We start from the raw sequence: 24766 nt of genomic DNA, 5'->3' as shown, positions 1-24766 counted from the left end.
AAGGTTGACATTTAATGGAATTGCTTAGCTTTGTTTACACGCACTAATGAGATCTGCTTTCTGTCTTTTCCTCAGTGGTGAAGCCCACCGTCGCCCCAACACTACCTCCAACTCCTCCACCTCCAGCCACCATTCCTTCTGCACTCGAGGGTAAAGACACTCCCAGACAAAACCACTTGCTTTTAGGCTACATTCACTAGGCAAAATCCAATAATACATTACTTTTTTCTTGCAAATTCTAAAAGTTTCACATCCTTACACGGCACTTACTGAGCAGTATAGAGTTCCTTTCACTATATTGGGGCATTAGGACCCACACAGATCACAGGTTAAGTGCCCACCTGCTGGTCTCACTAACACCACTTCCGGCAGCAACCTAGCTTTCCCATGTGGTCTCCCATCCAGGTACTTACCGGGCGCAGCCCTGCTTAGCATTAGTGGACAACGATGTGAGAGTTGCATCGAGCTAGCTGCCAGTCTAAGCTGCTGGATAGATTGTTGCGTGTTTTATGATATGCTGTAATAAATTTGAACATGCATTTTTATTTTTAATTATATACCACAGGGGTCACCAATCTCGGAGGGTTTTGCAAGGTTTAGCTCCTACTTGCCTTAACACACCTGCCTGGATGTTTCAAGTATACTTAGTAAGACCTTGATTAGCTTGTTCAGGTGTGTTTGATTAGGGTTGGAGCTAAAATCTGCTGGACATCGGCCCTCCAGGAACAAGTTTGGTGACCACTGATATACCACATATCTGTAGATGTAGGTCCTGCAATAGTCATGGAATTTTAGTAGTAAAATGTGGATGAACAGTGTTTGCGTCCTGAATGAAACAGGAAAATGGTCACGTCATTAATATTATGAATGCTGTATATGAGGATTAATAACCAAAGGCGAACCACATCTCGTTCATATTGAGCTTTAAAACTCATTATCATCTACTGCAAAAACTTTTGTACTGATGTTCGGATAGTTTTCTCAGTTTTGAAGATATTAGCTGTAATGAAGCTCTGTTATTTATATGTAGAGTGAATAACACGGTGATAACTTGAGCACAGTAATTACAATCAAATGTCTGATTTTGGGTCAAATTGCTGGATACAGACCCGCTGTTATGTTTCTAACAATATTAAAAGATATCCAGTGCTATCTTATAGTATTCAATACAGTATTAATAGCTAGGTCAGTTAGCATAGCATTATAAATGAATGTTATGCTTATAAGATACCCAGGATGGCTTGATGAACACAAACAATCCATACATTGCCAGAGGTACATGTTTATTGTGTTCAATCATGTCTAATCAGTTTATTTATTTCTATATCCTTTGCTGTCCTGTAGTGATAGCTGAAGTCTTTTCTTTAGTAACGTTTATGTATAGATTATGTACAAGGGCGCCCTCTAGCATCCAGTATGAATGAAACCAAAATAACATTTTGCATAGCGTGTTCGCGGCACTGTTTCAGAGGTCTTGAGCTATTTCAAACCTCCTTCAGCACAAATGCTTTTGTATATTATAAATAAGACGTAGAAAAATATTTAAAGATATTTAATGTGGACAGGGTCTAAATTGATCATCAGTTGTGCGTGTGCTAATCTTTAGCATATTCTTCCTTGTAACATTAGTTTTGGGTTGATCTATTTATAGAGGTTACACTGGAAAATTATCTGTTTATTACAGTCGCAGACAGATTTAGGTTAGAGCTTTAATATATTAATCTAATTTCGAGAAGAGTACGCGCTCATGATTGACAAAGCTGGTTCATATTAGCTAATCACGATCCTCCAATCAAAGGATCCTAATTCCCTATATATATCCTCTTGTTCTTTTGAACTATCTTCGTCTTAAAAAAAAAAACCCTCCTCCCCTTCTTACACCTTTATCCAGAATAGGCAGCACAGTGGCCCAGCGACTAGCAAGAAGCACTTTTAATAATATCAAATCAATCAAGCTATAATTGGTTTGCTTGTTTGTCCCTCTTTAAATAACAGATCTAAACGTCTGTCAGCTGTTCAGAAGTTTTGCTTTTGTAAGACAGTTGAATGTGAAGTCAGAGTGACAGATGATTTTTAAGATGTAAATTCAAGACTTTTACATATTAATTATGAATTTTGAGGTTTGATTGGTAATATGATCCGAAAGAGTTGCCAGGTTTTATTCTCAAGCACTTTGTAAGTAATTTTGACTGATTATAAACCTAAAGACAGAAGTAACAGGTGACCAATGGTAGAAATGATGAATGAGAAAGAAAATGACAAGGACTAAAAGTAAATCCGCTACAGAATCTTACGTTTTCAAACACATGCACAAATTACATGTATTCTATGTAAATACAAATATTTACATTTATATATGAATATTAAGGTTTATTTGGTAACATGATGATCCAAACGATTGACCATGTTTAATCTCAAAGCTCTTTTTAAATAATTTTCATTGATTATAAACCTGCAGTCAGAAGTAACAGGTGACCAACGGTAGAAATGATGAATGAGGAAGAAAATTACTGAATGTAGGCGAGGCAGTGGCGTAGTAGGTAGTGCTGTCGCCTCACAGCAAGAAGGTCGCTGGTTTGAACCTCGGCTCAGTTGGCGTTTCTGTGTGGAGTTTGCATGTTCTCCCTGCCTTCGCGTGGGTTTCCTCCGGGTGCTCCGGTTTCCCCCACAGACCAAAGACATGCAGTACAGGTGAATTGGGTAGGCTAAATTGTCCGTAGTGTATGAGTGTGTGTGTGAATGTGTGTGTGGATGTTTCCCAGAGATGGGTTGTGGCTGGAAGGGCATCCGCTGCGTAAAAAACTTGCTGGATAAGTTGGCGGGTCATTCCGCTGTGGCGACCCCAGATTAATAAAGGGGCTAAGCCGACAAGAAAATGAATGAATGAATGAATGAATGAATGAATGAATGAATGTAAATTCACTACAGAATGTTACGTTTTCAATCACATTTATTCTATGAGTGCTGCAGGAGCTTGGTTTGGACACTCATATCTTTTTTGTCAGGCTTTAAAGTGCATAGCCAGAGCGCTAACACATAAGCACAACTAGATTTGTGCTCTTATTTTAGGCTATACAGTTTTCTCTCTGCATGCAAACACACCAACCTACTTTCTGTCGGCTAATTATAGATGCGCACATTAATTTAAAGTGTTCTCGAACTATATCTATCCCACCTTTTTAATGGATAGTGTATAAATCTCAATTTAATTGTACTTAAAAGCACCCCTAAAAGAAAATAATCACTGATATTAGATACATTTTCAATTAGCAGGTTAATCATTTTTATTACACTAACTACTCATAAGTACTTTTAGAAGGGTAACTTTGAGTAGTACTGTATTTAGAACAAATACTTTTACTCTACTTGCACTACATTTTCTTGGCAAGTAATGTTGCTTTTACTTGAGTATGGTTTTTTTCATTACTCTTTCTATGTTTCACACATTTGTTTTGTGATGGCAGTGTGCAAAGGTGCCAAGGCTGACCTGGTGTTCCTGATCGATGGCTCGTGGAGTATCGGAGATGACAGCTTCGCTAAAGTCCGGCAGTTTGTGTTCAGCATGATTGGGGCGTTTGATGTGGTCAGCCATGAGGGCATGCAGGTACCCTACAGGAGTCATGTGATCAGACGCTTGAACTGGATTGGCTGACATCTTCACCCGCTGCTGTTTCTCATTCTGTGAATGTAGGTGTCTTTCGTGCAGTACAGCGACGACGCCAAAACTGAGTTCAAGCTCAACACCTACCACGACAAGGGAATGGTGCTGTCTGCTCTTCAGATGGTCAATTATAGAGGAGGAAACACCAAAACAGGTTTGTTTCTGTGGTTTTAGTTTCCTAGGGCTACGTTTACGCTAATCTTGAAAAATTGAAAGCAGCGTTTTCATCTAAAAATGCTCCATGTGATCATTTTCAATTCTTTCCGTCATCCACACTAAAATGACTGAAAACCCTGGGTCTGTTTTTCTTACCTCGCTTAAATGATCTAAAATGATTTGGCAGATCCTGGATCTTTTAGGGTGCTTTCACACCTACACTTTTGTTTCGGAACGTGTCTCGTTTGCCCAGTTAGCGCGGTTCGTTTGGCATATGTGAACAGGGCAATCGCGCTCTGTTCCGCGCCAAAGTAATCGCTCCGAGATCGCTTGAATGAGGTGGTCTCGGCTCGATTGAAACGAACCCTGGAGCGGTTCGATTGCAGTGAGAAAGCGATCCGATCCGAGCGCGGATATATCACAGTGTTTTATGGATATGTAATAGGCTTGCGGCTATATGAAGAGAGAATTATGAGTATGGCGGGAAGTTTCGCGAGTCTCCGGATGCCCGCAAACGATAGATGATCTCCCGGTAATCTCGCGTCTCCCTCCCGGTCCTCAAATAGGCATCGTCGCGCACCCTTCTCACTTCTCCCCACCGCATCTCTCCTCAGACACTTCGCGCGCACACACCCTGTCAATCACCACCAAACCACCACCTCTCCTGACAGCTGAGCGGGACGCTGCAAAATAAACCCTGACACTCTGACCAATGTGAGGAGAGTTTACTCGCACGTGACTTGTTTTAGCTCTTTGTTCCGATTAGAAACTTTGCAGTGTGAAAGCGAACCGATGCAAGAGCAAAAAGCAACAATGTAACATTTGTAATCTCTGTTTCGGAACAACTGAATCGATTCACAGGTGTGAAAGCACCCTTAATCTTACAATTTTATGTGTCAAGAGTATTTAGCAATTTATTTAGCTTTTCATTTAGAGCGGATTTTCTTTATTATAGTAAGCCTATTTACGTTTCTTAATCAGTGTAAGGAATAAATGGCCAAATAACCGAATCCAACTAATTAAGTAATCCACGTACGAAGAACCAACCACCTTTTTACCTGCATCAGATCCGCGTGGCGTTTATTTACTTTCCATCTCTCTGAAATGTTGCAGTAAAACGTTACAACGGACCCTTTTCACAAGCCTGTTATGACGCGTTTCATCAGCATTTAAAATCCTTTTAATATTTGGATTTTTTTTTAAAACGTGTAAATATTTATATGTATTAATGTATGTATTATATCATCTTTGCTTCAAATGACAAAAAACGAATTACCGATTGTGTGAGGTGTTTTTAATATAGTGTCTATGGGACAGGACAGTACATTTTACGTTATTCGCTCCGTTGGCTGCCTTCATCAGTCTCACACATTTTTTTATTTTATTTTTCTGAACGTCTTAATAACACCATTGTGGCGTTTTTTTTGTTTTTTTTAATTGAGCAAATAAGATTGCGTGTCCTTTGAAGAGAGGCAACATGGAGCATGTACAAACTGACATAATCTAGTCAAAACAGACAGCATCCAAAACATCTGCTTTACAATATCATCCACCATGTTAGCTGAATTGGTCACATGATTAAAATGTGTCATGATTTTCGAAAGCCTTCATTTTCACAGTCCACACTACAACCAAAAAAAAAACTGCGTTTTCGAATTCATCTTCTTTGGACAGCGTTTTTCAAAAGAATACGTTTTTGTTTCCTAAAAATGCATCTCAGTGTGGACGGAAGGCCAAAACAAAGAAAAATATGCGTTTTTAAATAGAAACGTATTTGAGTGTCCATAGCTATGTTCCCATTCAAATATGCAAATTAGATATTAGTAAAACTAGAATAGCACATAAAACATTTGGGAATAAATCACTGTTTTCATCGTAAGAGAAGAAAATTTCTTTCTGATTAAACTGCCGCCAAATATCAAAAACAACAACGGTTTGCCACAATAAGAGAAGTTATAGGATAGCATATAGTTATTATGCTATCCTATAGCTATAGTATAGTATGCTTATAGTTATATTATTATATCCTAAACATTCAACATAAAGCAACTCTATGCCAGTTTTTCTCATCATGAAGGACATTTGAATAATCATATAAATAAACATTGCAAAACCATAGATTAAGTAGTTATGTTCGAATTGAGTAAAAAAAGTTAAATACCTGACACAAAACTGTAGCCTACTTAATTTCTTGCATTGTTTTAATGTTGTGTGAATGTTTTAGGTGCTGCACTGAAGCATGTTGGAGAAAAAGTGTTCACCTCGGACAATGGCATGAGGAGAACCGTTCCCAAGGTACTGGTTGTGGTGACCGATGGACGTTCTCAAGATGACGTGAAGAAGAGCGCTGCTAAACTACAGCATGCAGGTAACACCATAACCAATTCTGCTTTTATTCTGGTTGATAGGTGTCTTGCATGTATCTAGTGAATTGCTAAATTAAACAAATGAATGTAAAATCTAAAGAATTAACCCTTGTGTGCTGTTGGGGATGTGTTCATTCACTCAGGGGTGATTTGAGTCTTAATTTAACCACTACTTTGTCAGTGTTTCAGCCAATTGAATGATTTTTGGTGACAAATCTTATTTTTACACATATTTTGCTTTGTAAACTGTCAAAAATACATCAACACACTCTGGGCAAATTGACTACCCTTTCATTGTTTTCATGGCTGTTTTTGCCCCATTGACTTCCATTATAATGACATGTCTTGATTGCAAAGCCTTGACAACATAATCATGCATTCTTGATTGTTGCTGGTTTTCCCTGTTGGGAAGAGGTACAATTTTAATTTCTTACTGTTGATCATCAGTTGGCACCATTAACCCTTTAGATAAGCCTGTGCATTAAAGGCAAATTATAATGGAAGTCATAGGGCAAAAACAGCCACTGACATAACTAAAAGGTAGTTCAAGAGTTCACACTTGATTCTGGGATGATTTACAAAAAGCTTGGTTGGCATGCTATCCCAGGAGTGAGCCCTGAGCTCAAGGGATCCTCGAGTCCAGAGCTCCCTCCCTTTGCAGGGCGAGGGGAGATTGAGCTCAGGACGATCTCAAAACTCCCCCACAGCTGAGGCCAAGGTGAACTTTCTGAGAGAGAGAGAGAGAGAGAGAGAGAGAGAGACGTCTAGTAAAAGAGACCTAGGTTTAATTTGTCTATAATGTAAAGCATATTTGTGCCTTGGGAGGAAACAGGGGAACCCGGGGGAAACCCACGCGGACACGAGAAGAACATGCCAGCTATGCACAGAAATGCCAGATGGTCCAGCAAGGAGTCAGAGCCATTGGAATTCTTGCTAGTCGCTGGGCCACTGTGCTGCCTATTCTGGATAAAGGTGTAAGAAGGGGAGGGGGGGGGGGTTTCTTTAAGATGAAGATAGTTCGAAAGAAAAGAGGATATATATAGGGAATTAGGATCCTTTGATTGGAGGGTCGTGATTAAATTAGTTTAATATATTAAACTTTACTTCATTCGAAGTTTTAAATCTTATTGACAGTAAAGCTTCATTGATACTGAGTCCAGGGGTGATATTCTACAACCCATGCCATGACAGCACATTAGCGCTATTTTTAAGCAGCAGGAAAAAGTATACTACATTGAAATGTCCTGTCAGCACATAATTTGGGTGGACTTTTCTGGTGAGCATGTGTGTTTGAGCTGTTAATTCATAGAAAAGTAAACATGTACATGAGCGGAATATTCACAGAGTGGAATAACGTGCTATTTTGATCTTTGACACCCTGCTGAAAAAAAACAGCTTAAACCAGCCTAGGCTGGTTAGCTGGTTTTATCTGGTCGACCAGGCTGGTTTTAGAGTGTTTTGGCCATTTCCAGGCTGGTTTCCAGCCATTTCCAGCCTAGTCTTAGCTGGTCAGGCTGGGAGATGACCAGCCAAAACCAGCTCGACCAGCTTAGCCAGGCTGGGAGCCCAGCTAAAACCAGCTATGTCCAGCTTAAACCAGGCTGGTCAAGCTGGTTTTAGCTGGATTTAGCTGGTCATTTTCCAGCCTGACCAGCTAAGACTAGGCTGGAAATGGCTGGAAACCAGCCTGGAAATGGCCAAAACCCCTCTAAAACCAGCCTGGTCAACCAGCTAAAACCAGCCAACTAGCCTAGGCTGGTTTAAGCTGGATTTTTCAGCAGGGTGGTGTTCGCACACGCTCTTTGACAGTACGTTCTGTTGCTCTTGGGTTTGGTGACTATGGCTGGAGGGAGAGTGAAACCAGCGTGCTGAACACTGTGCAATGTGGCACAACAGCATTTTTCACTCTCTGGTGAATACCAAAAATGCCATTATCAGAGGATATTTCGGTGTATTTCTGAATTAGATTAGATGAAAATTAAAATAAACTTAAATGAATACAAACATAAATAAGTTAACACTTATTTTATATCAATAACAAAATGGTTTACGGTAAATAGCACTGCTGTCCACACACATTTCTTGCTGTAAATGTAAGCAAAAATGACAATACATCTTTGTGTCTTGGATGTAAGACCGAAGTAATGATTTAGAAAATTTTGATTTGTATAAGAATAAATTACATAAGATATTCATATAGAAAAGTGTTATATGAAACTGTGATAATATTTCACAGTTTTACTGTTTTAATCCAATAATACAGCCAAATATAACAAAAGAAGTTTCTTCTGAAAAGTTCTAAAATCATATTTAATCCAAAACATTTGACCAGAAGTGAAATTACTGTAAGTCTTGACATGTTTTGACTGACTAAGCGTATTAAATCAGTGCGCACACTCTAACGTCTCGCTGTTGTGTTTTCCACAGGTTACAGTGTGTTTGTGGTGGGTGTCGCTGACATTGACGTTAATGAACTGAGGAACATTGGAAGCAAGCCCAGTGACAGACACGTCTTTATCGTCGACAACTTCGATGCTTTCGCCAAGATCCAAGACAACCTGATCACGTTCATCTGTGAAACGGCAACGTCCAGTAGGAAATCATTCTTACAGCTCATTTCCACTGAGCAGTATGGTTCAGTACAGTACAGTACAATATGGCGTGAATTATTACAAACACAGCGAACCATGTGCTTGTTAAGTCGTGTATATATATATATATATATATATATATATATATATATATATAGCAATTATGATTTTCAAAATGATTATAACACTTTGTTATTACACCACTATTTTGCCACCTTTCCAAAGTGTTCCTAACATAACAATATGGTACAAAAATAGCTGAACTAGACTCGCTGCTTAATGCTGATTGGTTTACAGGGAATCGCCACATGTGCATGCAACAAGCCAGGGGAACGTCAACACAGGAAGTGCCGTTTTAAAATACAACACAGTAATAAAACAACAACCTATACAGCAATAAACCATGGTCGACCTGAGCAACAAAAATATCACATGCCAAAAAAAGAACAGTATCTGGAGTATGTCCTCCATTGTTGTTTAAGGGGCTGTTGATGGTTCCCTGTTTAATCCTTGGTTCACAACAAATTGCAAATTAAGTATTACGTAAGAATTGAGTAGATTACATGCAAAGTGAATTCCAACTCTCTATTATAAACGTATTTCCAAATAGCACAAAATGTGTGATGGGATTGCGGAAAGTGCAGAATTCACCTCACATCTTGGAAACTTGAATAGCAAAGTTGATTGAGGTAAAAAAAAAAAAGGTCTTGCGAATAAACTAGGGTGAGTGAGCAAGTGCTCAGTCTTGTATAACATAACTATAATACATTTATTGACTTGAAGTTAATGGAGCAAATTTCTTCAAAAAGTGTGCTGGGGGAGGGCTGGTGGCAACATTATTACTGTATAACTGGAAAGTGGCAGGATTTAAATGGGCAGAGGGCAGTTAAAGTCCTTGTGAACCGGATGTTCACAGGCTTTTATTTCAGTATGTTGAGGTACTTCTAACAGAATAGTGATTAGGGGGCGGGGCTTTATTTTTGCAAATTTTCTTAAAGCAAACTAACAAAAATAAGGGCGTGGTTAAAAATATTGTGACTAAAGTATCAAACTGACGTCAAAACAGAGGCTCCGCCACTACTAACACAGAAGATTTTGACTGAAGATTACCAAAATGAACTTTTAATTTTTACAGTGGATTAACTTGCATGAAATAATTGTTCACACTAAGAATAACAATGTGCGCTAGCAAAGTAAACATTAGCCCCTTTCACACATACAGACCTTTCCGGAAAATTGCCGGCAATTTTCCGGAAAGGTTGTATGTGTGAACAGGTCCTTTTTGAAAATACTGGTAAATTGGTTCTGGCTATTTTCCGGAAAGAGAAGTTGTAACATTACCGGCAATTTACCGGAATGCTGCGCTGTGTGAATGCAGATGGAAGATTGCCGTAATAGGCGGGTGCACGTCTAGAACGTGCTGACGTGAGACGTCTGCTTTAGCCAATCACAACAGTCAGACGCATTTACGTCCGCGCGGTTTGTGAGAATAAAAGCCTTTGAATATTTTTCCAGACACATTTAGCTGCTAGAAGTTAGTCAGATCACGTTTATATGTTCTTCTTAATGCCAACTGTGTAAATAATCATCGATGAGATGCTTATGATAAGCCGTTGTTTGTTTACCTTCAAGCTTTGCGTGTTTCTGTGAAACAGCCGGTGAGTGCCTGCACACGCACATATTATGAACATCTCGACATGCGAAAGTGATCCTGCGAAAGTTGTTCACAATATTGATCATCCACAGAGTCTGTAATTTAGTCAAATGTTTACAAATAGAAGCGCAGCCGTTTAAAGCTCATTTGTGGTGAATGATGTCAGAATTTACCGGTATTTTGGAATGGATGTGTGAATGCTCTTTTCCGGAAAATTTCTGTAACGTCCTCGCCTGTGTGAACAGCGCTTTTTTGAATATACCGGTAAAGTCGTTCCGGAAATTTTCCAGATATTTACCGGTATCACTGTGTGAAAGGGGCTATTGTCAAGTTTGATCTCACAAGGACGTTGATGTGCTTAAGCAACTCAGCAGTGGATGTCACGCTCTATGGTCTGTCAGAGATTTAAACCAATCCCTGAATTAGTCAGGAAAAACAAGGTTTACAGTAGGTGCTCCAAAATGATACAATGAAACAATAAACAATCCCTGCTGAAAAATCCAGCTTAAACCAGCCTAGGCTGGTTGGCTGGTTTTAGCTGGTTGACCAGCCTGGTTTTAGAGGGGTTTTGGCCATTTCCAGGCTGGTTTCCAGCCATTTCCAGCCTGGTCTTAGCTGGTTGGAAAATGACCAGCCAAATCCAGCTAAAACCAGCTTGACCAGCCTGGTTTAAGCTGGACATAGCTGGTTTTGGCTAGACTCCCAGCTTGGCTAGGCTGATCAAGCTGGTTTTAGCTGGTCATCTCCCAGCCTGACCAGCTAAGACCAGGCTGGAAATGGCTGAAACCAGCCTGGAAGTGGCCAAAACCCCTCTAAAACCAGCCTGGTCGACCAGCTAAAACCAGCCAACCAGCCTAGGCTGGTTTAAGCTGGATTTTTCAGCAGGGATACTATACAATAAAACGATACACTTCAATTAAACCTTCCAAGTTTTCTCAAAAAAACTTTTCGAAGCCTAAGAACAGAGCATAACATTGCTCTTCACACAATGTAAGTTTTTGGTTCAGGTTTTATTCGTATTCATTCGTACGATCACATTTGTACATTGTACATAGTACATTTTAGAATTGTACTGTACTAAACGGTACCGCTCATTGGAAACAAGGCTTTGTAGTCTGCATTATTCACGTTATTCCTATCACAAAAGACACACGTAAAAGAGAAAACTTTTATTTTGCAGCATGCCCTTTGATTTACCTCAATGGATTCACATCACCAGGTCAGAAAAACTTTCCATTTAAAAAGTCTATAAATTACCATAGTCCTGTTTTCCTCCATCATCACACACTAATGCATCTCTTTATTGATGTTTCCACAAAAACATTCAGGCTTCAGGATGCTGGAAGCTTTCAACATCACTGACAAGACCTACGCAGGCATGAACGGCGTCTCTCTGGAAACCGGCTCCTTCAACAGCTTCATCGCATACAGACTCCATAAGGACGCCTTCATTTCCCAGCCAACAAAGTAGGTCTGACAGTAGAGCATGTGTTTTGGGGTTTTCTGAGCAGATCCCCTATAGACTGTAATGGTGGTTGGGGGATTGCAATTATTTTAACCACCTTCAGAGGCCTTGCAGTCTATGGTTTCTGCAGTCTATGGTTTCGGCAGTCTATAGTTTCCCCAAAGCTTTTCTTGTTGTTTGTATGTAGTTGAAGTGAATGAAGTGTCAGATGTTGCAGAAGTTTCCAGTGAACTCATTAAAGATGTTCTCATGATTAAACTGGGGAGGATGAAGCTGACTTCTGCTATGTTTGAGGAGATGTTGGAGTTTGCTTTGGCTTGACTGAAGTGTGAAAGAAAAGTCCAAGCAGAAGCTGCTGCCAACCAGCTGCATTAATGTTTGGAAAAATGAAGCATTTTTAGTTGCAATAGTGTTTTAAACTTTATTTATTTTTATTGAAAACACTTTCTTAACAAAACAGAAAAGCTTTTATTAACTGAAATAAACCTGAATTTATATTTTAGCAATTAGTTAAAAATATCATTATTTAATGACATAATAATTATATATACATAACATTCTACACACAATCCCCCATAATGACATTGTGAAAAAATTATTTTTTAAATTGTTGCAAATTTATAAAAAATAAAAACCTGAAAATCAGATGTACATCAGTATTCACAGCCTTTGCTCAATACTTTGTTGATGCACCTTTGGCAGCGATTACAGCCTCAAGTCTTTTTGAATATGATGCCACAAGCTTGGCACACCTGTCTTTGGGAATGTTTGCTCATTCCTCTTTGCAGGACCTCTCAAGCTCTATCAGGTTGGATGGAAAGTGACGGTGTACAGCCATTTTCAGATCTCTCCAAAGAAGTTCAATAGGATTTAGGTCTGGGCTCTCGCTGGGCCACTCAAGGGCATTCACCGAGTTGTTGTGAAGCCACTCCATTGATATTTTGGCGGTGTGCTTTGGGTCATTGTCCTGCTAATCTTTTACCGTCGCCCCAGTCTGAGGTCAAGAGCACTCTGAAGCAGGTCTTCATTCAGGATGTCTCTGTACATTGCTGCATTCATCTTTCCCTCTATCCTGACTAGTCTTCCAGTTCCTGCTGCTGAAAAACATCCCCACAGCATGATGCTGCCACCACCATGCTTCACTGTAAGGATGGTATTAGCCTGGTGATGAGTGCTGCCTGGTTTTCTCCAAACATAACGCCTGGCATTCACTCCAAAGAGTTCGATTTTAAATTCATCAGACCAGAGAATTTAGTTTCTTATGGTCTGAGAGTCCTTTAGATGCCTTTTCGCAAATTCTAGGCAAGAAGTGGCTTCCGTCTGGCCACTCTATACCATACAGGCCTGTTTGGTGGATTGCTGCACAGATGGTTGTCCTTCTGTAAGGTTCTCCTCTCTCCACAAAAGAACGCTGGAGCTCAGACAGAGTGACCATCAGGTTATTGATCACCTCCCTGACTAAGGCCCTTCTCCCCCGATCACTCAGCTTAGATGGACGGCCAGCTCTGGGAAGAGTCCTGGTGGTTCTAAACATCTTCCGCTTTTGGATGATGGAGGGCCGCTGGGCTCATTGGAACTTTCAGAGCAGCAGAAATTATTCTATAACCTTCCTCAGCCTTGTGCCTCGAGACAATCCGGTCTCGGAGGTCTACAGACAATTCCTTTGTCTTCATGCTTGGTTTGTGCTTTGGACATAATTTGAAAAGGCATACACCTGTCTATATAAGCTCCCAAAGTTGACAGTGCATGTCAATCAACTGAGTTTACCACAGGTGAACTCCAATGAAGCTGCTGAAACATGTCAAGAATGATCAGTGGAAACAGAATGTACCAGAGTTAAATTTAGAGCTTCACGCCAAAGGCTGTGAATACTATGAGACTATATGCTTTACATGTTTGTTCATCCCCTAAATGTGAAGTTTTTCACTGTTTTGGTGCAGACTGGCTTATAGATATTTTAAGAACTAGCAATATTGATACTAACATTTAAAACATTTAATTTTATTTTGATGGGACCTTTAAAACTGAATTAGAAATTATTAAAATTATAAAAAAGAAAACACTTGTAACCGCTGATGAGAAATGAAAGACTAAGTATAGATTAAGAAGTGTAGCTGAAGCTCTGTGAAAAAGCAAGTCTGATTTATTCGTCTCTAATGATTTGTATTAGTGCGTGGGCAAGCAGCTGTTCAAATGGAAACATTTTGCGCACCAGAGGAGGGAAAAACACTTTCAGTATGTTGCGCTTTCTCAAGGCTGCGAGTCTGTTTGTGTTTTTCTCTGAGGACAGTACATGAATCTCTTCTGCGCTTTTGTAAATTATGTCTGGTTTCACTGCACCACCAGTTAACCCTTTGTTCAATATGTTTGTTTTAATAGACTTCACTTGTCAGGTCATGTTTTTGGGGGTTCACAACATGTTAAGCTTGCTGTCCATGATATTGGACTTTATTCCATCATATAGCAGTGAAAAGTAAATAGAAAAATATCCACTACGGTGAAAAGAAGCACTTTGTTCCAAACACAGAAGTAAACAATGGTTTTATTTACATTTGTTGTTATATATGCCAATATTTCATAGATTGTAATGAGCAGAGGTGTCCAAACTTGGTCCTGGAGGGCCGGTGTCCTGCGGATTTTAGCTCCAACTTGCCTTAACAAACCTGCATGGATGTTTCTAGAAAGCCTAGTAAGAGCTTGACTAGCCTGGGTGTGTCTGATTAGGGTTGAAACTAAACTTTGCAGAACACCGGCCCTGGTATACAGAATCATTAGATTAATAAATATTGGTGGGCAGAGCGAGGTTTTGAAAAGCACTAAAACAGTCAAAGCAAATGTTTCAAGGTTTTGAAACATTTTCAAACGTGTCTATACAGTGACAAATAGCTAAGTCGTTTCACTCGGCGACCATCTTTAAAACACCTCTATTACTTTCTGTTTGAATGGGAAAACATCATATTCTCGAAAAACTGTTTGCCAAGCTTACAGTAAATTTCATATTTGAAGTCACCAAGAAAAATAAACAACTGTCCTTCAAATCCAATAACATTTTAACTGCTATAGCTAATTTGCTTGCTCACTTGAAGAGAACAAGATCACGACACCAACCTCAATTAATGCTGTGTAAAGGCTGATTTATACATCTGCGTCAAACGCCGGCGTATGCTACGGCGCTGACGCATAGCCCTTCGCCGTGACCGTCGGCATCGCTGACGTGCACCTCTCAAAAATTGTAACTACACGTCGCAACGACGCGTAGCACAAGCTCTGTGATTGGTCAGCTTGGTAGCGCTGACGAGTCTGGGCAGGACCGAGAGCTGCGTGAATGCCGCAAGCTGGACGCGAGCCCAATGGAGCGATTGTTTACAAGTGTGGAGTCCCGTGAAGGAGCTCCTGATGGAAAGTTTTGTTTTGTGTTTACCTCATAGTTAAAGTTGTTGCACGCCCGCCGGTTCCTGCCTCAAAATGAGCGAGTTTGAGCCACTTGTACCAGGAAGTGTTCAGGAAAAGCAAAACAGCAGAGAAGAAACTCGACACAGAGGAACATTTACACCTCACTGCCAACTAGCGTTTCAGAAGTGTTAATGCAGACCAACAGAGACAGCGCGCAGAAGTATAAATGCACAGCTACGCTCGTTGCATGCGCCGTGGGTCACGCCGGTCACTTGACGCAGAAGTATAAAGCAGGCTTAACACAATAATATCATCCTCTGAATAATGATTCTTCGATCGCGCTGATCTTCTGAAGTAATTCCCAACTTGATCTTGATGCTAAATTTCCTCTTAAAATAACAGCGGTCTCTTAATTTACAAGTTTTTAGGCGTTCGAGTTGTCATGTGACTCCTGTCTGTTCAGCTGAAATGGGCGTGATTCAGGGAAGCGCAGATTGATCTGTTTGTTTCCCCCTGAAACGCTAATTGCCAGTGTTTTTTTCCCTGACCAAGGACTCTCTCTCGGCACGGATGCACTGGCACACAGCTGATCTCGTGGCATGCGCAAATATGTGTCTCCCCCAGTGATCTTTCTCGCGCAGTTACTGTGCAAGTTCAGGGAGGAAAAGGAGCAAGTCTTGCTAGTTGCACCTCTCTGGCCCAACCGGACCTGGATATCAGAACTCTTCCTCCTCTTGATGGCCCTCCCCTGGCAGATCCCTTTGGTAGAGGATCTACTCTCTCAGGGACAGAGCAACATCTGAAACCCTCGCCCCGATCTTTGGAACTTCCACATGTGGTCCTTAGACGTGAGGAAGACTTGGGTAACCTACCGATAATGGTGGTTAATACCATCACTCAGGCTAGAGCCCCCTCGATGAGGTTTGCCTACGCCCTGAAGTGGAGTGTATTCACTGAGTTGTGTGTCAAGACCCCCGAACTACCCCCATCTACTGAATTGGCTCTATTGCTGTCTCTCCATTCCATCATTGGCTGGTGTGTGATGAGCGCACTGGCGTCGTTGTCCTGGGGCTGCCGTCGCATCATCCATGTGGATGCCGCACACTAGTGAGGGTGTGGAGAGGACTCCACCCCCGCAATCCCTTCATGATTGTGAAGCTCTTTGAGTGTATGGCCGTACATAATAAATGCGCTACATAAATACACATTACATTACATTTCATTACACATGCTAAGTTTCCATCATGTACAGGTCATATTTTGCATTGTCACATGATTTGACTGCAGGATGCCTGATAACATTCTGTGCAATAATAAATGTTGTTTTATTTAAAGGGAAATCCATCCAGATGGTCTTCCTCCATCCTACACCCTCATCCTCCTCTTCCGTCTGCTCCCGGACACCGGCAAGGATGCGTTTGATTTATGGCAGATCTCAGATAAGAACAATAACCCTGAGGTCGGGCTCACCATTGACCGTAAGCCAGTTTTTATCTTTACTCTCTAATATGTGTGTATATGTGTGTGTGTGTGTGTGTGTGTGTGTGTGTAGTCCGTCTGCTAAATCTTACTCAGAAACAGAAACGCTCTAAATGGGTTCCAGATTTGCAGTGATTTATAGGCGTAATTGCTGAGAAACGCATAATCAAGTGTTTTCGAGCATCAAGTTCAAATGAGCGAGGAAATTCTTTGTTATTTTGTTGTTTTTGTGTCATTTTTGCTCGGGTGTAGGCCATCTGTACGAGTGTGTTTTGTTTTTCAGCCTCCAGCAGAGTGATCTCCTTCTACAATAAAGACACTAGAGGGGAAATTCAGAAAGTCTCCTTTGATAACGACCACGTGAAGAAGATTTTCCACGGCAGTTTCCACAAGGTAAAGGGATTTTACTTACTTCAGTTGACTATATCGCTAACCAGGCTATCTCAGAACATTCCATAACATTCCCTAAAAGTTGTGTAAAAGCTTGCAACATTATTAAAGGGGACCTATTATGCAAATATCACTTTTATAAGGGGTTTAAATACAATTGTGTGGCAAAAGTCTGTGAATATAACCAGCTTCTAATGGTAAAAATGTATCAGTTTTATTTTTTTTATGATCACACTTGATAAAAATAGTTTGCAGAATCAATTTGATTGACATTCTCCTTTTTTACGTGTCATCAGAGAGGGAAATCCCCGCCAAATTAGTGACCATCTCTCCCTCATTAGCATAGGATTGTTTTTGAATTTGCCACTATGCAGACATAGAAATTTGTAGCTCCACCCTCTTTAAAAAAAAGTACAATCTCATTTGAATTTAAAGCGACAGTCACCAAAATGGCACAATTTGTATCAAAGCCCAAAAGAGGCAGTTTCAGAGCTATAAAGCATTATTTGTTTAATATTTTGAGCTGAAACTTCATATACACATCCTAGGGACATCAGAGACTAATTTTATATAGTGTAAAAAGCGGGCACAATAGGGCACCTTTAAAGTAGAAAAAGGGTTTTAGAGCAACATTCTTGGAACATTTTTAGGATGTTAGTTGTTTTTGATCAATGTTCTCATAATGCTGAAAGAAAAACATTCTGAGAACATTATTATAACGTAAATGGAATGTTCTAATAATGTTCTGAGGACATCATAATAACCTGAGATTGATATTGCTTTAAATAAAGTTATTATGTAGGTGCTAATAGCCTAGTGGTTAAGTGCGCTGTCATATATCACTGCTTACAGCGACCCGAGTTCGAGTCCTGGCTCAAGGTCCTTTGCCAATCCTGTTCCCCTCTTTCTGTTGCCCACACTTTATTGTCTGAACTCTACTGTTCTATACAATAAAGCTGAAAAAACCCTAATAAATAAATAAATAATGTTATTATAATTTGGGAATTACCTTGACTGTCAGTGAATGTATCTTTCTATTGTATCTGCTTGTCTGGAATGTTGCTGTTTTTTATTCTTTTTTTTGACTATTTGGTGGCGTCTTGTGAATGAATAATATGCAGGTTAGTATATACTCCATTCAACCAGTTTAGTTTCTGTCAGCTTTGCATTTTTTGACTGTTTACCACTATCTTGTGACTGAATAATGCGCAGGTTAGTGTATACTCCATAAGCTAAGTTCATTTCTCTTAGCTTTGCATGTTAGACTGTTTGGCACCATCTTGTGTCTGAATAATGCACAGGTTAGTGTATACTACATTAGCTGTTTTTGTTTCTGTCAGCCTTGGTTTTTCGCAGTTTGACTCCATCTTGTGTCTGAATAATGTGTAGGTTAATGTATACTCCATTAGCGGTTTTCGTTTCTGTCAGCTTTGTGTTTTTGGCTGTTTGTCTCCATCTTGTGTCTGAATAATGCGCAGGTTAGTGTATACTCCATCAGCTGTTATCATTTCTGTCAGCCTTGTGTTTTTGTCTGAATAATGTGCAGGTTAGTGTATACTCCATCAGCTAGTTTAATTTTTCTCAACTTTGCATTTCTGATGTGTTTGCCGCCATCTTGTGTCTGAATAATGTGCAGGTTAGTGTATACTCCATCAGTTGTTTTCGTTACTATTAGCTTTGCGTTTTTGAATGTTTGCCTCGATCTTGTGTCTGAATAATGTGCAGGTTAGTGTATACTCCATCAGTTGGTTTCATTTCTGGCAGCTTTGCATGTTAGACTGTTTGCCGCCATCTTGTGTCTGAATAATGCACATGTTAGTGTATACTCCATTAGCTGTTTTCATTTCTGTCAGCTCTGTGTTTTTGACTGCTTGCCGCCATCTTGTGTCTGAATAATGTGTAGGTTAGTGTATACTCCATCAGCTATTTTAGTTTCTGTCAGCTTTGGTTTTTGACTGTTAGCGCCATCTTGTTTCTGAATAATGCGCAGGTTAGTGTATACTCCCTCAGCTGTTTTCGTTTCTGTCAGCTTTGGTTTTTGACTGTTAACGCCATCTTGTTTCTGAATAATGCGCAGGTTAGTGTATACTCCATCAGCTGTTGTATGTTCTGTCAGCTTTGGTTTTTGACTGTTTGTCGCCATCTTGTGTCTGAATAATGCACAGGTTAGTATATACTCCATCAGCTGTTGTGTGTTCTGTCAGCTTTGGTTTTTGACTGTTTGTCGTCATCTTGTGTCTGAATAATGCACAGGTTAGTATATACTCCATCAGCTGTTGTATGTTCTGTCAGCTTTGGTTTTTGACTGTTTGTCGTCATCTTGTGTCTGAATAATGCACATGTTAGTGTATACTCCATTAGCTGTTTTCATTTCTGTCAGCTCTGTGTTTTTGACTGCTTGCCGCCATCTTGTGTCTGAATAATGTGTAGGTTAGTGTATACTCCATCAGCTATTTTAGTTTCTGTCAGCTTTGGTTTTTGACTGTTAGCGCCATCTTGTTTCTGAATAATGCGCAGGTTAGTGTATACTCCATCAGCTGTTTTCGTTTCTGTCAGCTTTGGTTTTTGACTGTTAACGCCATCTTGTGTCTGAATAATGCACATGTTAGTGTATACTCCATCAGCTGTTGTATGTTCTGTCAGCTTTGGTTTTTGACTGTTTGTCGCCATCTTGTGTCTGAATAATGCACAGGTTAGTATATACTCCATCAGCTGTTGTGTGTTCTGTCAGCTTTGGTTTTTGACTGTTTGTCGTCATCTTGTGTCTGAATAATGCACAGGTTAGTATATACTCCATCAGCTGTTGTATGTTCTGTCAGCTTTGGTTTTTGACTGTTTGTCGTCATCTTGTGTCTGAATAATGCGCAGGTTAGTGTATACTCTGTTAGCCATTTTCATTTCTGTCAGCTTTGCACTTTTGACTGCTTGCCGCCATCTCGTGACTGAATAACATTCAGGTTAGTGTTTACTCTATCAGCTCTATTCAGCTGCTTTCGTTTCTGTCACCTTTGTGTTAAAATAAAGAGTAAATAAAGAATTAATACGCCTTAGAGCAACGCTTTGTGTCTAACTTTTATGTTTTGTGGCAAGCAGCCTTATATGTAATAAGCAGGATACATTAGATTCAGTTTTTGAAGAATATACCCCTCAGTTTTACAAAACAGTTCTCTGCTTTGCGTTAAAATGCCGATAAGCCTGTCAGGCTTTATTCTGCGATAACAACTTCCTGGATGTATCCCTAACTCAATGTCTTATGAATATGAATAGGTTAATTGGTTTGAACTCAAAGTGTCCTTTTTTAAACATCGCCAGATACAGCATACTAAGAACGGTGAGGGATTTCTCTGGATGGATATTAGTCCCTGCTAAGTAGTAAAGTTTGTTTGGTAGAGTGTAACGATTTTGGAAGAAATGCCTCGTGTTATAGCTCTTGGCTGATAAATTCAGTTTCCAACCAAAGACACGGTTTCGCTGCTTGGAGCTCAATGAAAGATTTGTCACTGTTGATTTTTGCCTTGTGCTTTAAATCGAGACGTTTAACAGCCCATATGGTGCACACAGAGCTTTAGCCCGTTCACCCGCCAGCCATTACTACAAGTTAGTTCATAGCCGTAGGTTTGTGCAACAGCAGATTGGGGTTCGTGAAAGCAGAGGAACATCAATCATTCCTATTGAAGATGTTGTAAAAGTGGAGGGTAATGATGTTGTTTTTGTATAAAGGGGTTTGCTTTCTCAGAGGTTGGTTTAAGCACACGCTGAGTCTCTTTAAAGCTGAACATGTCATCATTCTGTCATGTACGTCCCAAATGACCGCTGGCATAGCTGAATTGCTAATGTAAAAACCGTCTGACAAGCAGGAGACTGTAAATTATGCTAGCTGGGATTTGGTCTAGTAAGAGCATCGCTGGCTAATCAGATTTCAAGATGTGCTAATTTTATGACCACACATGAAAGATGTCTGAAGGGGACACTTGAAAGTACATCATCCTGAGCATCAAGACAGAAATAAGACATTATGAAAATGTTTTAAATAACGATATTTAAAAAAAAAGGTTATAATTTGGATAAAAAACTGGATGCTTTTAACATTTAAAGAAACGTCAACAATAGCTTTTATAACTTACAGAACATTACAATAATGTATTGGTAATATTCTAATATTTTTTAAATAACATGAGAGGAAGAGCATCCACTATTTGAAACATATGCAAGAATAATTGGCAGTTCATTCCGCTGTGATGAACCCTGATTAATCTGGGACTAAGTTGAAGGATAGTCAATAAGGATAACCTTCTGAGAACATTAATATAACATGAGACTGAAACATGAAAATGTTTTCAATACCATTATTATAACCAAAAACTAGTGTTTATATTTATTCTTTAATTTTCGTTTCGGCTTCGTCCCTTTATTAATCATCTAAAAAGATGGACATATTTAACATTCTAAGAGCTTTCCACAATAACATTGTTATCATTTCCTGAGGACGTTAGGGAAACATTCTTAAAATATTAATATTATTTAGATGAAACACTCTAATAATGTTCTAAATAACATTCTGGGGACATTAATGTAACATTGATACATAAAACTTTCTAAAAACTGGATATTTTAAACAGGCTAAGAACATTAAAATTAAAATTAGCATGATTATAGCATGTTGTTAGCATGAATTAGCATGCACTAGCATGACTAGCATGTCATTAGCATGTTTCTAGCAAGATTAGCATGTCAGTAGCATGTTAAAACTACTAGCATGTGTAATAACAGCTAGTCATAGTTTATAAAACAGTTGCTAGAGTGTTGTAAGTGGTTGCTAGGGAGTGGCTAGTAAGTCTAAAGGTCATCGGTAATTGGCTGCTGGCTAGACTGAGTTAAATGAGCCCAGTTAGAAGTCTGTAGGACAGTCTGATGCAAAGTAATGAGGTCACAAAGTTTGACCCAATGTTAAGTCAAAGAAGTTTCCGTGAGATAACCGTATGTTGGCTTTTCAAGCTACCATAATAAAACTATAACCTAATGAGAACGCTATGAGAACATTAATTTAAATTGAGCTTGGTTTTGTATATTCAATAAATTGGAGAGTAATTTAAAAACTACGCTGCCCGTTTGCATGAATGTACTGTACACTAGTGTACAAATAAAATAAAGAAGAATACTTTGGGCTTTAAGATTTAATTTCAGAAATTAAAGGAAAAAACAATGTTGCTCAAACAATTGCCTAGTTCCACACAGGTGTCAATAATGTGATATTAGCAATAATGTCTTATATAAATTCTTAAGTTTTTAAGCATCAATGAAGTATTTTACATGCACTTTTGGTCACACTTTAATTTAAGGTACAGTTTTCGCTAGTAATAAACTATTAACTATGATTAAGGTATTGTGTAGAATAAGATCATGCAGAATTTGTACATAATAAATAATAATAAAGGCGTTACGGTTGCGCAGTGGTGCACGATCACCTCACAGCAAAAAAGGTTGCTGATTCGAGCCCCGGCTGGGTCAGTTGACATTTCTGTGTGGAGTTTGCATGTTCTGTCCGAATTCGTGTGGGTTTCCTCAGGGTTCTCCGGATTCCCCCACTGTCCAAAGATATGCGCTATAGGTGAATTGAATAAGCTAATTTGGCCATAGTATATGTGTTAAAGATTGTGTATGGGTGTTTCCCAGTGTTGGGTTGCGGGTGAAAGGGCATCCGCTGCTTAAAACATATGCTGGATAAGTTGGCGGTTCATTCCGCTGTGGGGACTAGTGGTTAGCGTGCCGACATATCATGCAATAGCACGTCAGGGCGTCGCGAGTTCGAATCCCGGCTCAACGACATTTCCCTACCCCCTCTCTCTCTCTCCCACTTCACTTCCTGTCTCAATACTGTCCTATCTAATAAAGGCAAAAAGGCCAAAAATAAATCTTTTTAAAAAAATAATAATAATAGGCAGTAAATAAGCCAATAGTTAATAGAGAACATAAGTACTTAAAATAACCAAATATTTTATTACGGTATAGAAATGTCATTTAGTAATTGAATCATCAGCAATAATAATGAGAATATACCAAAAATAAATAAATAAAAAGAAACTGAATTTGTTGTGATTGTTTGCATGAGGCTCACCCATAGACATCATTACAGTGACTTCATCAACAATGTGATGTCATGTAGTCTGGATTGTGATAATGAGAAGTGGTTTGTGGTCCAGGGTTGATGCCGAGCTGCACTGCTTTTCTCTGTTTCCTGCTGTATGTTCAGCAGGCGCTGGCAGACCATAGACTGAGCACAGATCAACAATACTGAGTAAGGATGGTGATTAACTGACCACTCTGGCCACCAAATTACAGACTGCAGACATGAAAAGGAAACCTTGGGGTTTTAGGAAACCTTTAGAAAGTTGAGGAAGTTCTTTACAATTAAAAACTTCTCTCAGTTTTGTTAAAGATCAATTCACAATACTCCTGTTAGCTATTACTCTATTATTATTGTTCTAATTTTATAAATATCCGCACATCCATCATAACCGAACAGAAGTTTTCCATTGAATGATATAGTGCAGTTTGGTTTGGTACGGCTCACTTTTGGCCAACGCAATCTCACGGCAATTCGAAACTTTTTTAATTAGTGGTTATTTCGGATCAATTCGTACAATCTGATTCGTATAATTTAGTACGATTTGCTGATCACCCAATGACGGTTGGGTTTAGGGGTGAGGTTGAATACCACGCCTTCTTTTTAAAATCGTACATTTTCGTATGATTGAACTTGTACGAATTCGTACAAATTAGCTACTAAACTAGCAAAACGTAAAATATTTACGTTTTCTCGTGAGATCAGGCTGCTTTTTGGCGGTTTTCCCACTGCACTCTATACCTTGTACCTGCTTCTTTTATTACCACTTTGTGTGGGTTTCTTAGTGAATTTTACCAAAATATGCTGTATATGCACTGCTGATCACCGGCTGGTCAAAGAGAATCGTCACTATTAGCTTCATTGCATTTGTGACATGAGAGACCAAACCCGCTATATTTAAGTAGTCAGTCGCAGCCACTGCTGTATTAAAGGTCTTTGCATATCAAGTGCAAAGTTTTCGAAACCGTTTTTTCCTATTTGTTATGCTAAAAATTCGTTAGTCCTTTGCAAAAATGCACTCAATGTGCAAAGACCTTCCCTGTACATTCATGTGGACACCAATATGTGAACCTGGACCACAAAACCTTAAAAATTTGTCATTTTAAACGTACAACATAATGTACCCTAGGTAATGTATTTCAGAATTGCAAAAATGTAAACAGCGCCCTCTAGTGTATTTGTCATTTTAAACGTACAACATAATGTACCCTAAGTATTGTATTTCAGATTCGCAAAAATGTAAACAGCGCCCTCTAGTGTGTTTGTCATTTTAAACGTACAACATAATGTACCCTAGGTAATGTATTTCAGATTCGCAAAAATGTAAACAGCGCCCTCTAGTGTGTTTTGTGATTTGAAACGTACAACAAAACATACCCTAGATAATGTTTTTCAGATTCGCGAAAATCAAACTGTACGCTCTAGTGTATTTGTCATCTAAATGTACAATAAAATGTACTCTAGGTAGTGTATTTGTCATCTGAAAC

At 39.3% G+C, this 24766-nt stretch overlaps 1 protein-coding gene across 15 annotated transcripts in view; it reads left to right on the top strand.

Annotated features, from left to right (window-relative positions):
• The window catches only part of col12a1a (collagen, type XII, alpha 1a), a 195770-nt gene that overhangs the window by 134608 nt on the left and 36396 nt on the right, over window positions 1-24766 (top strand). For all 15 annotated transcript variants that reach the window (XM_073927625.1, XM_073927624.1, XM_073927627.1 and 12 more), the window contains 9 exons: window positions 76-150; window positions 3465-3604; window positions 3692-3815; window positions 6042-6185; window positions 8611-8775; window positions 11609-11647; window positions 11757-11895; window positions 16622-16764; window positions 17049-17158. In XM_073927625.1, the coding sequence (XP_073783726.1) occupies window positions 76-150; window positions 3465-3604; window positions 3692-3815; window positions 6042-6185; window positions 8611-8775; window positions 11609-11647; window positions 11757-11895; window positions 16622-16764; window positions 17049-17158 (1079 nt within the window). The remainder of the gene's footprint in view (window positions 1-75; window positions 151-3464; window positions 3605-3691; window positions 3816-6041; window positions 6186-8610; window positions 8776-11608; window positions 11648-11756; window positions 11896-16621; window positions 16765-17048; window positions 17159-24766) is intronic.

This window comes from Danio rerio, chromosome 17 (assembly GCF_049306965.1).
Source record: "Danio rerio strain Tuebingen ecotype United States chromosome 17, GRCz12tu, whole genome shotgun sequence".
Classification (NCBI taxonomy): Eukaryota; Metazoa; Chordata; class Actinopteri; order Cypriniformes; family Danionidae; genus Danio; species Danio rerio.
This window is presented reverse-complemented; position numbering and strand designations above follow the sequence as displayed.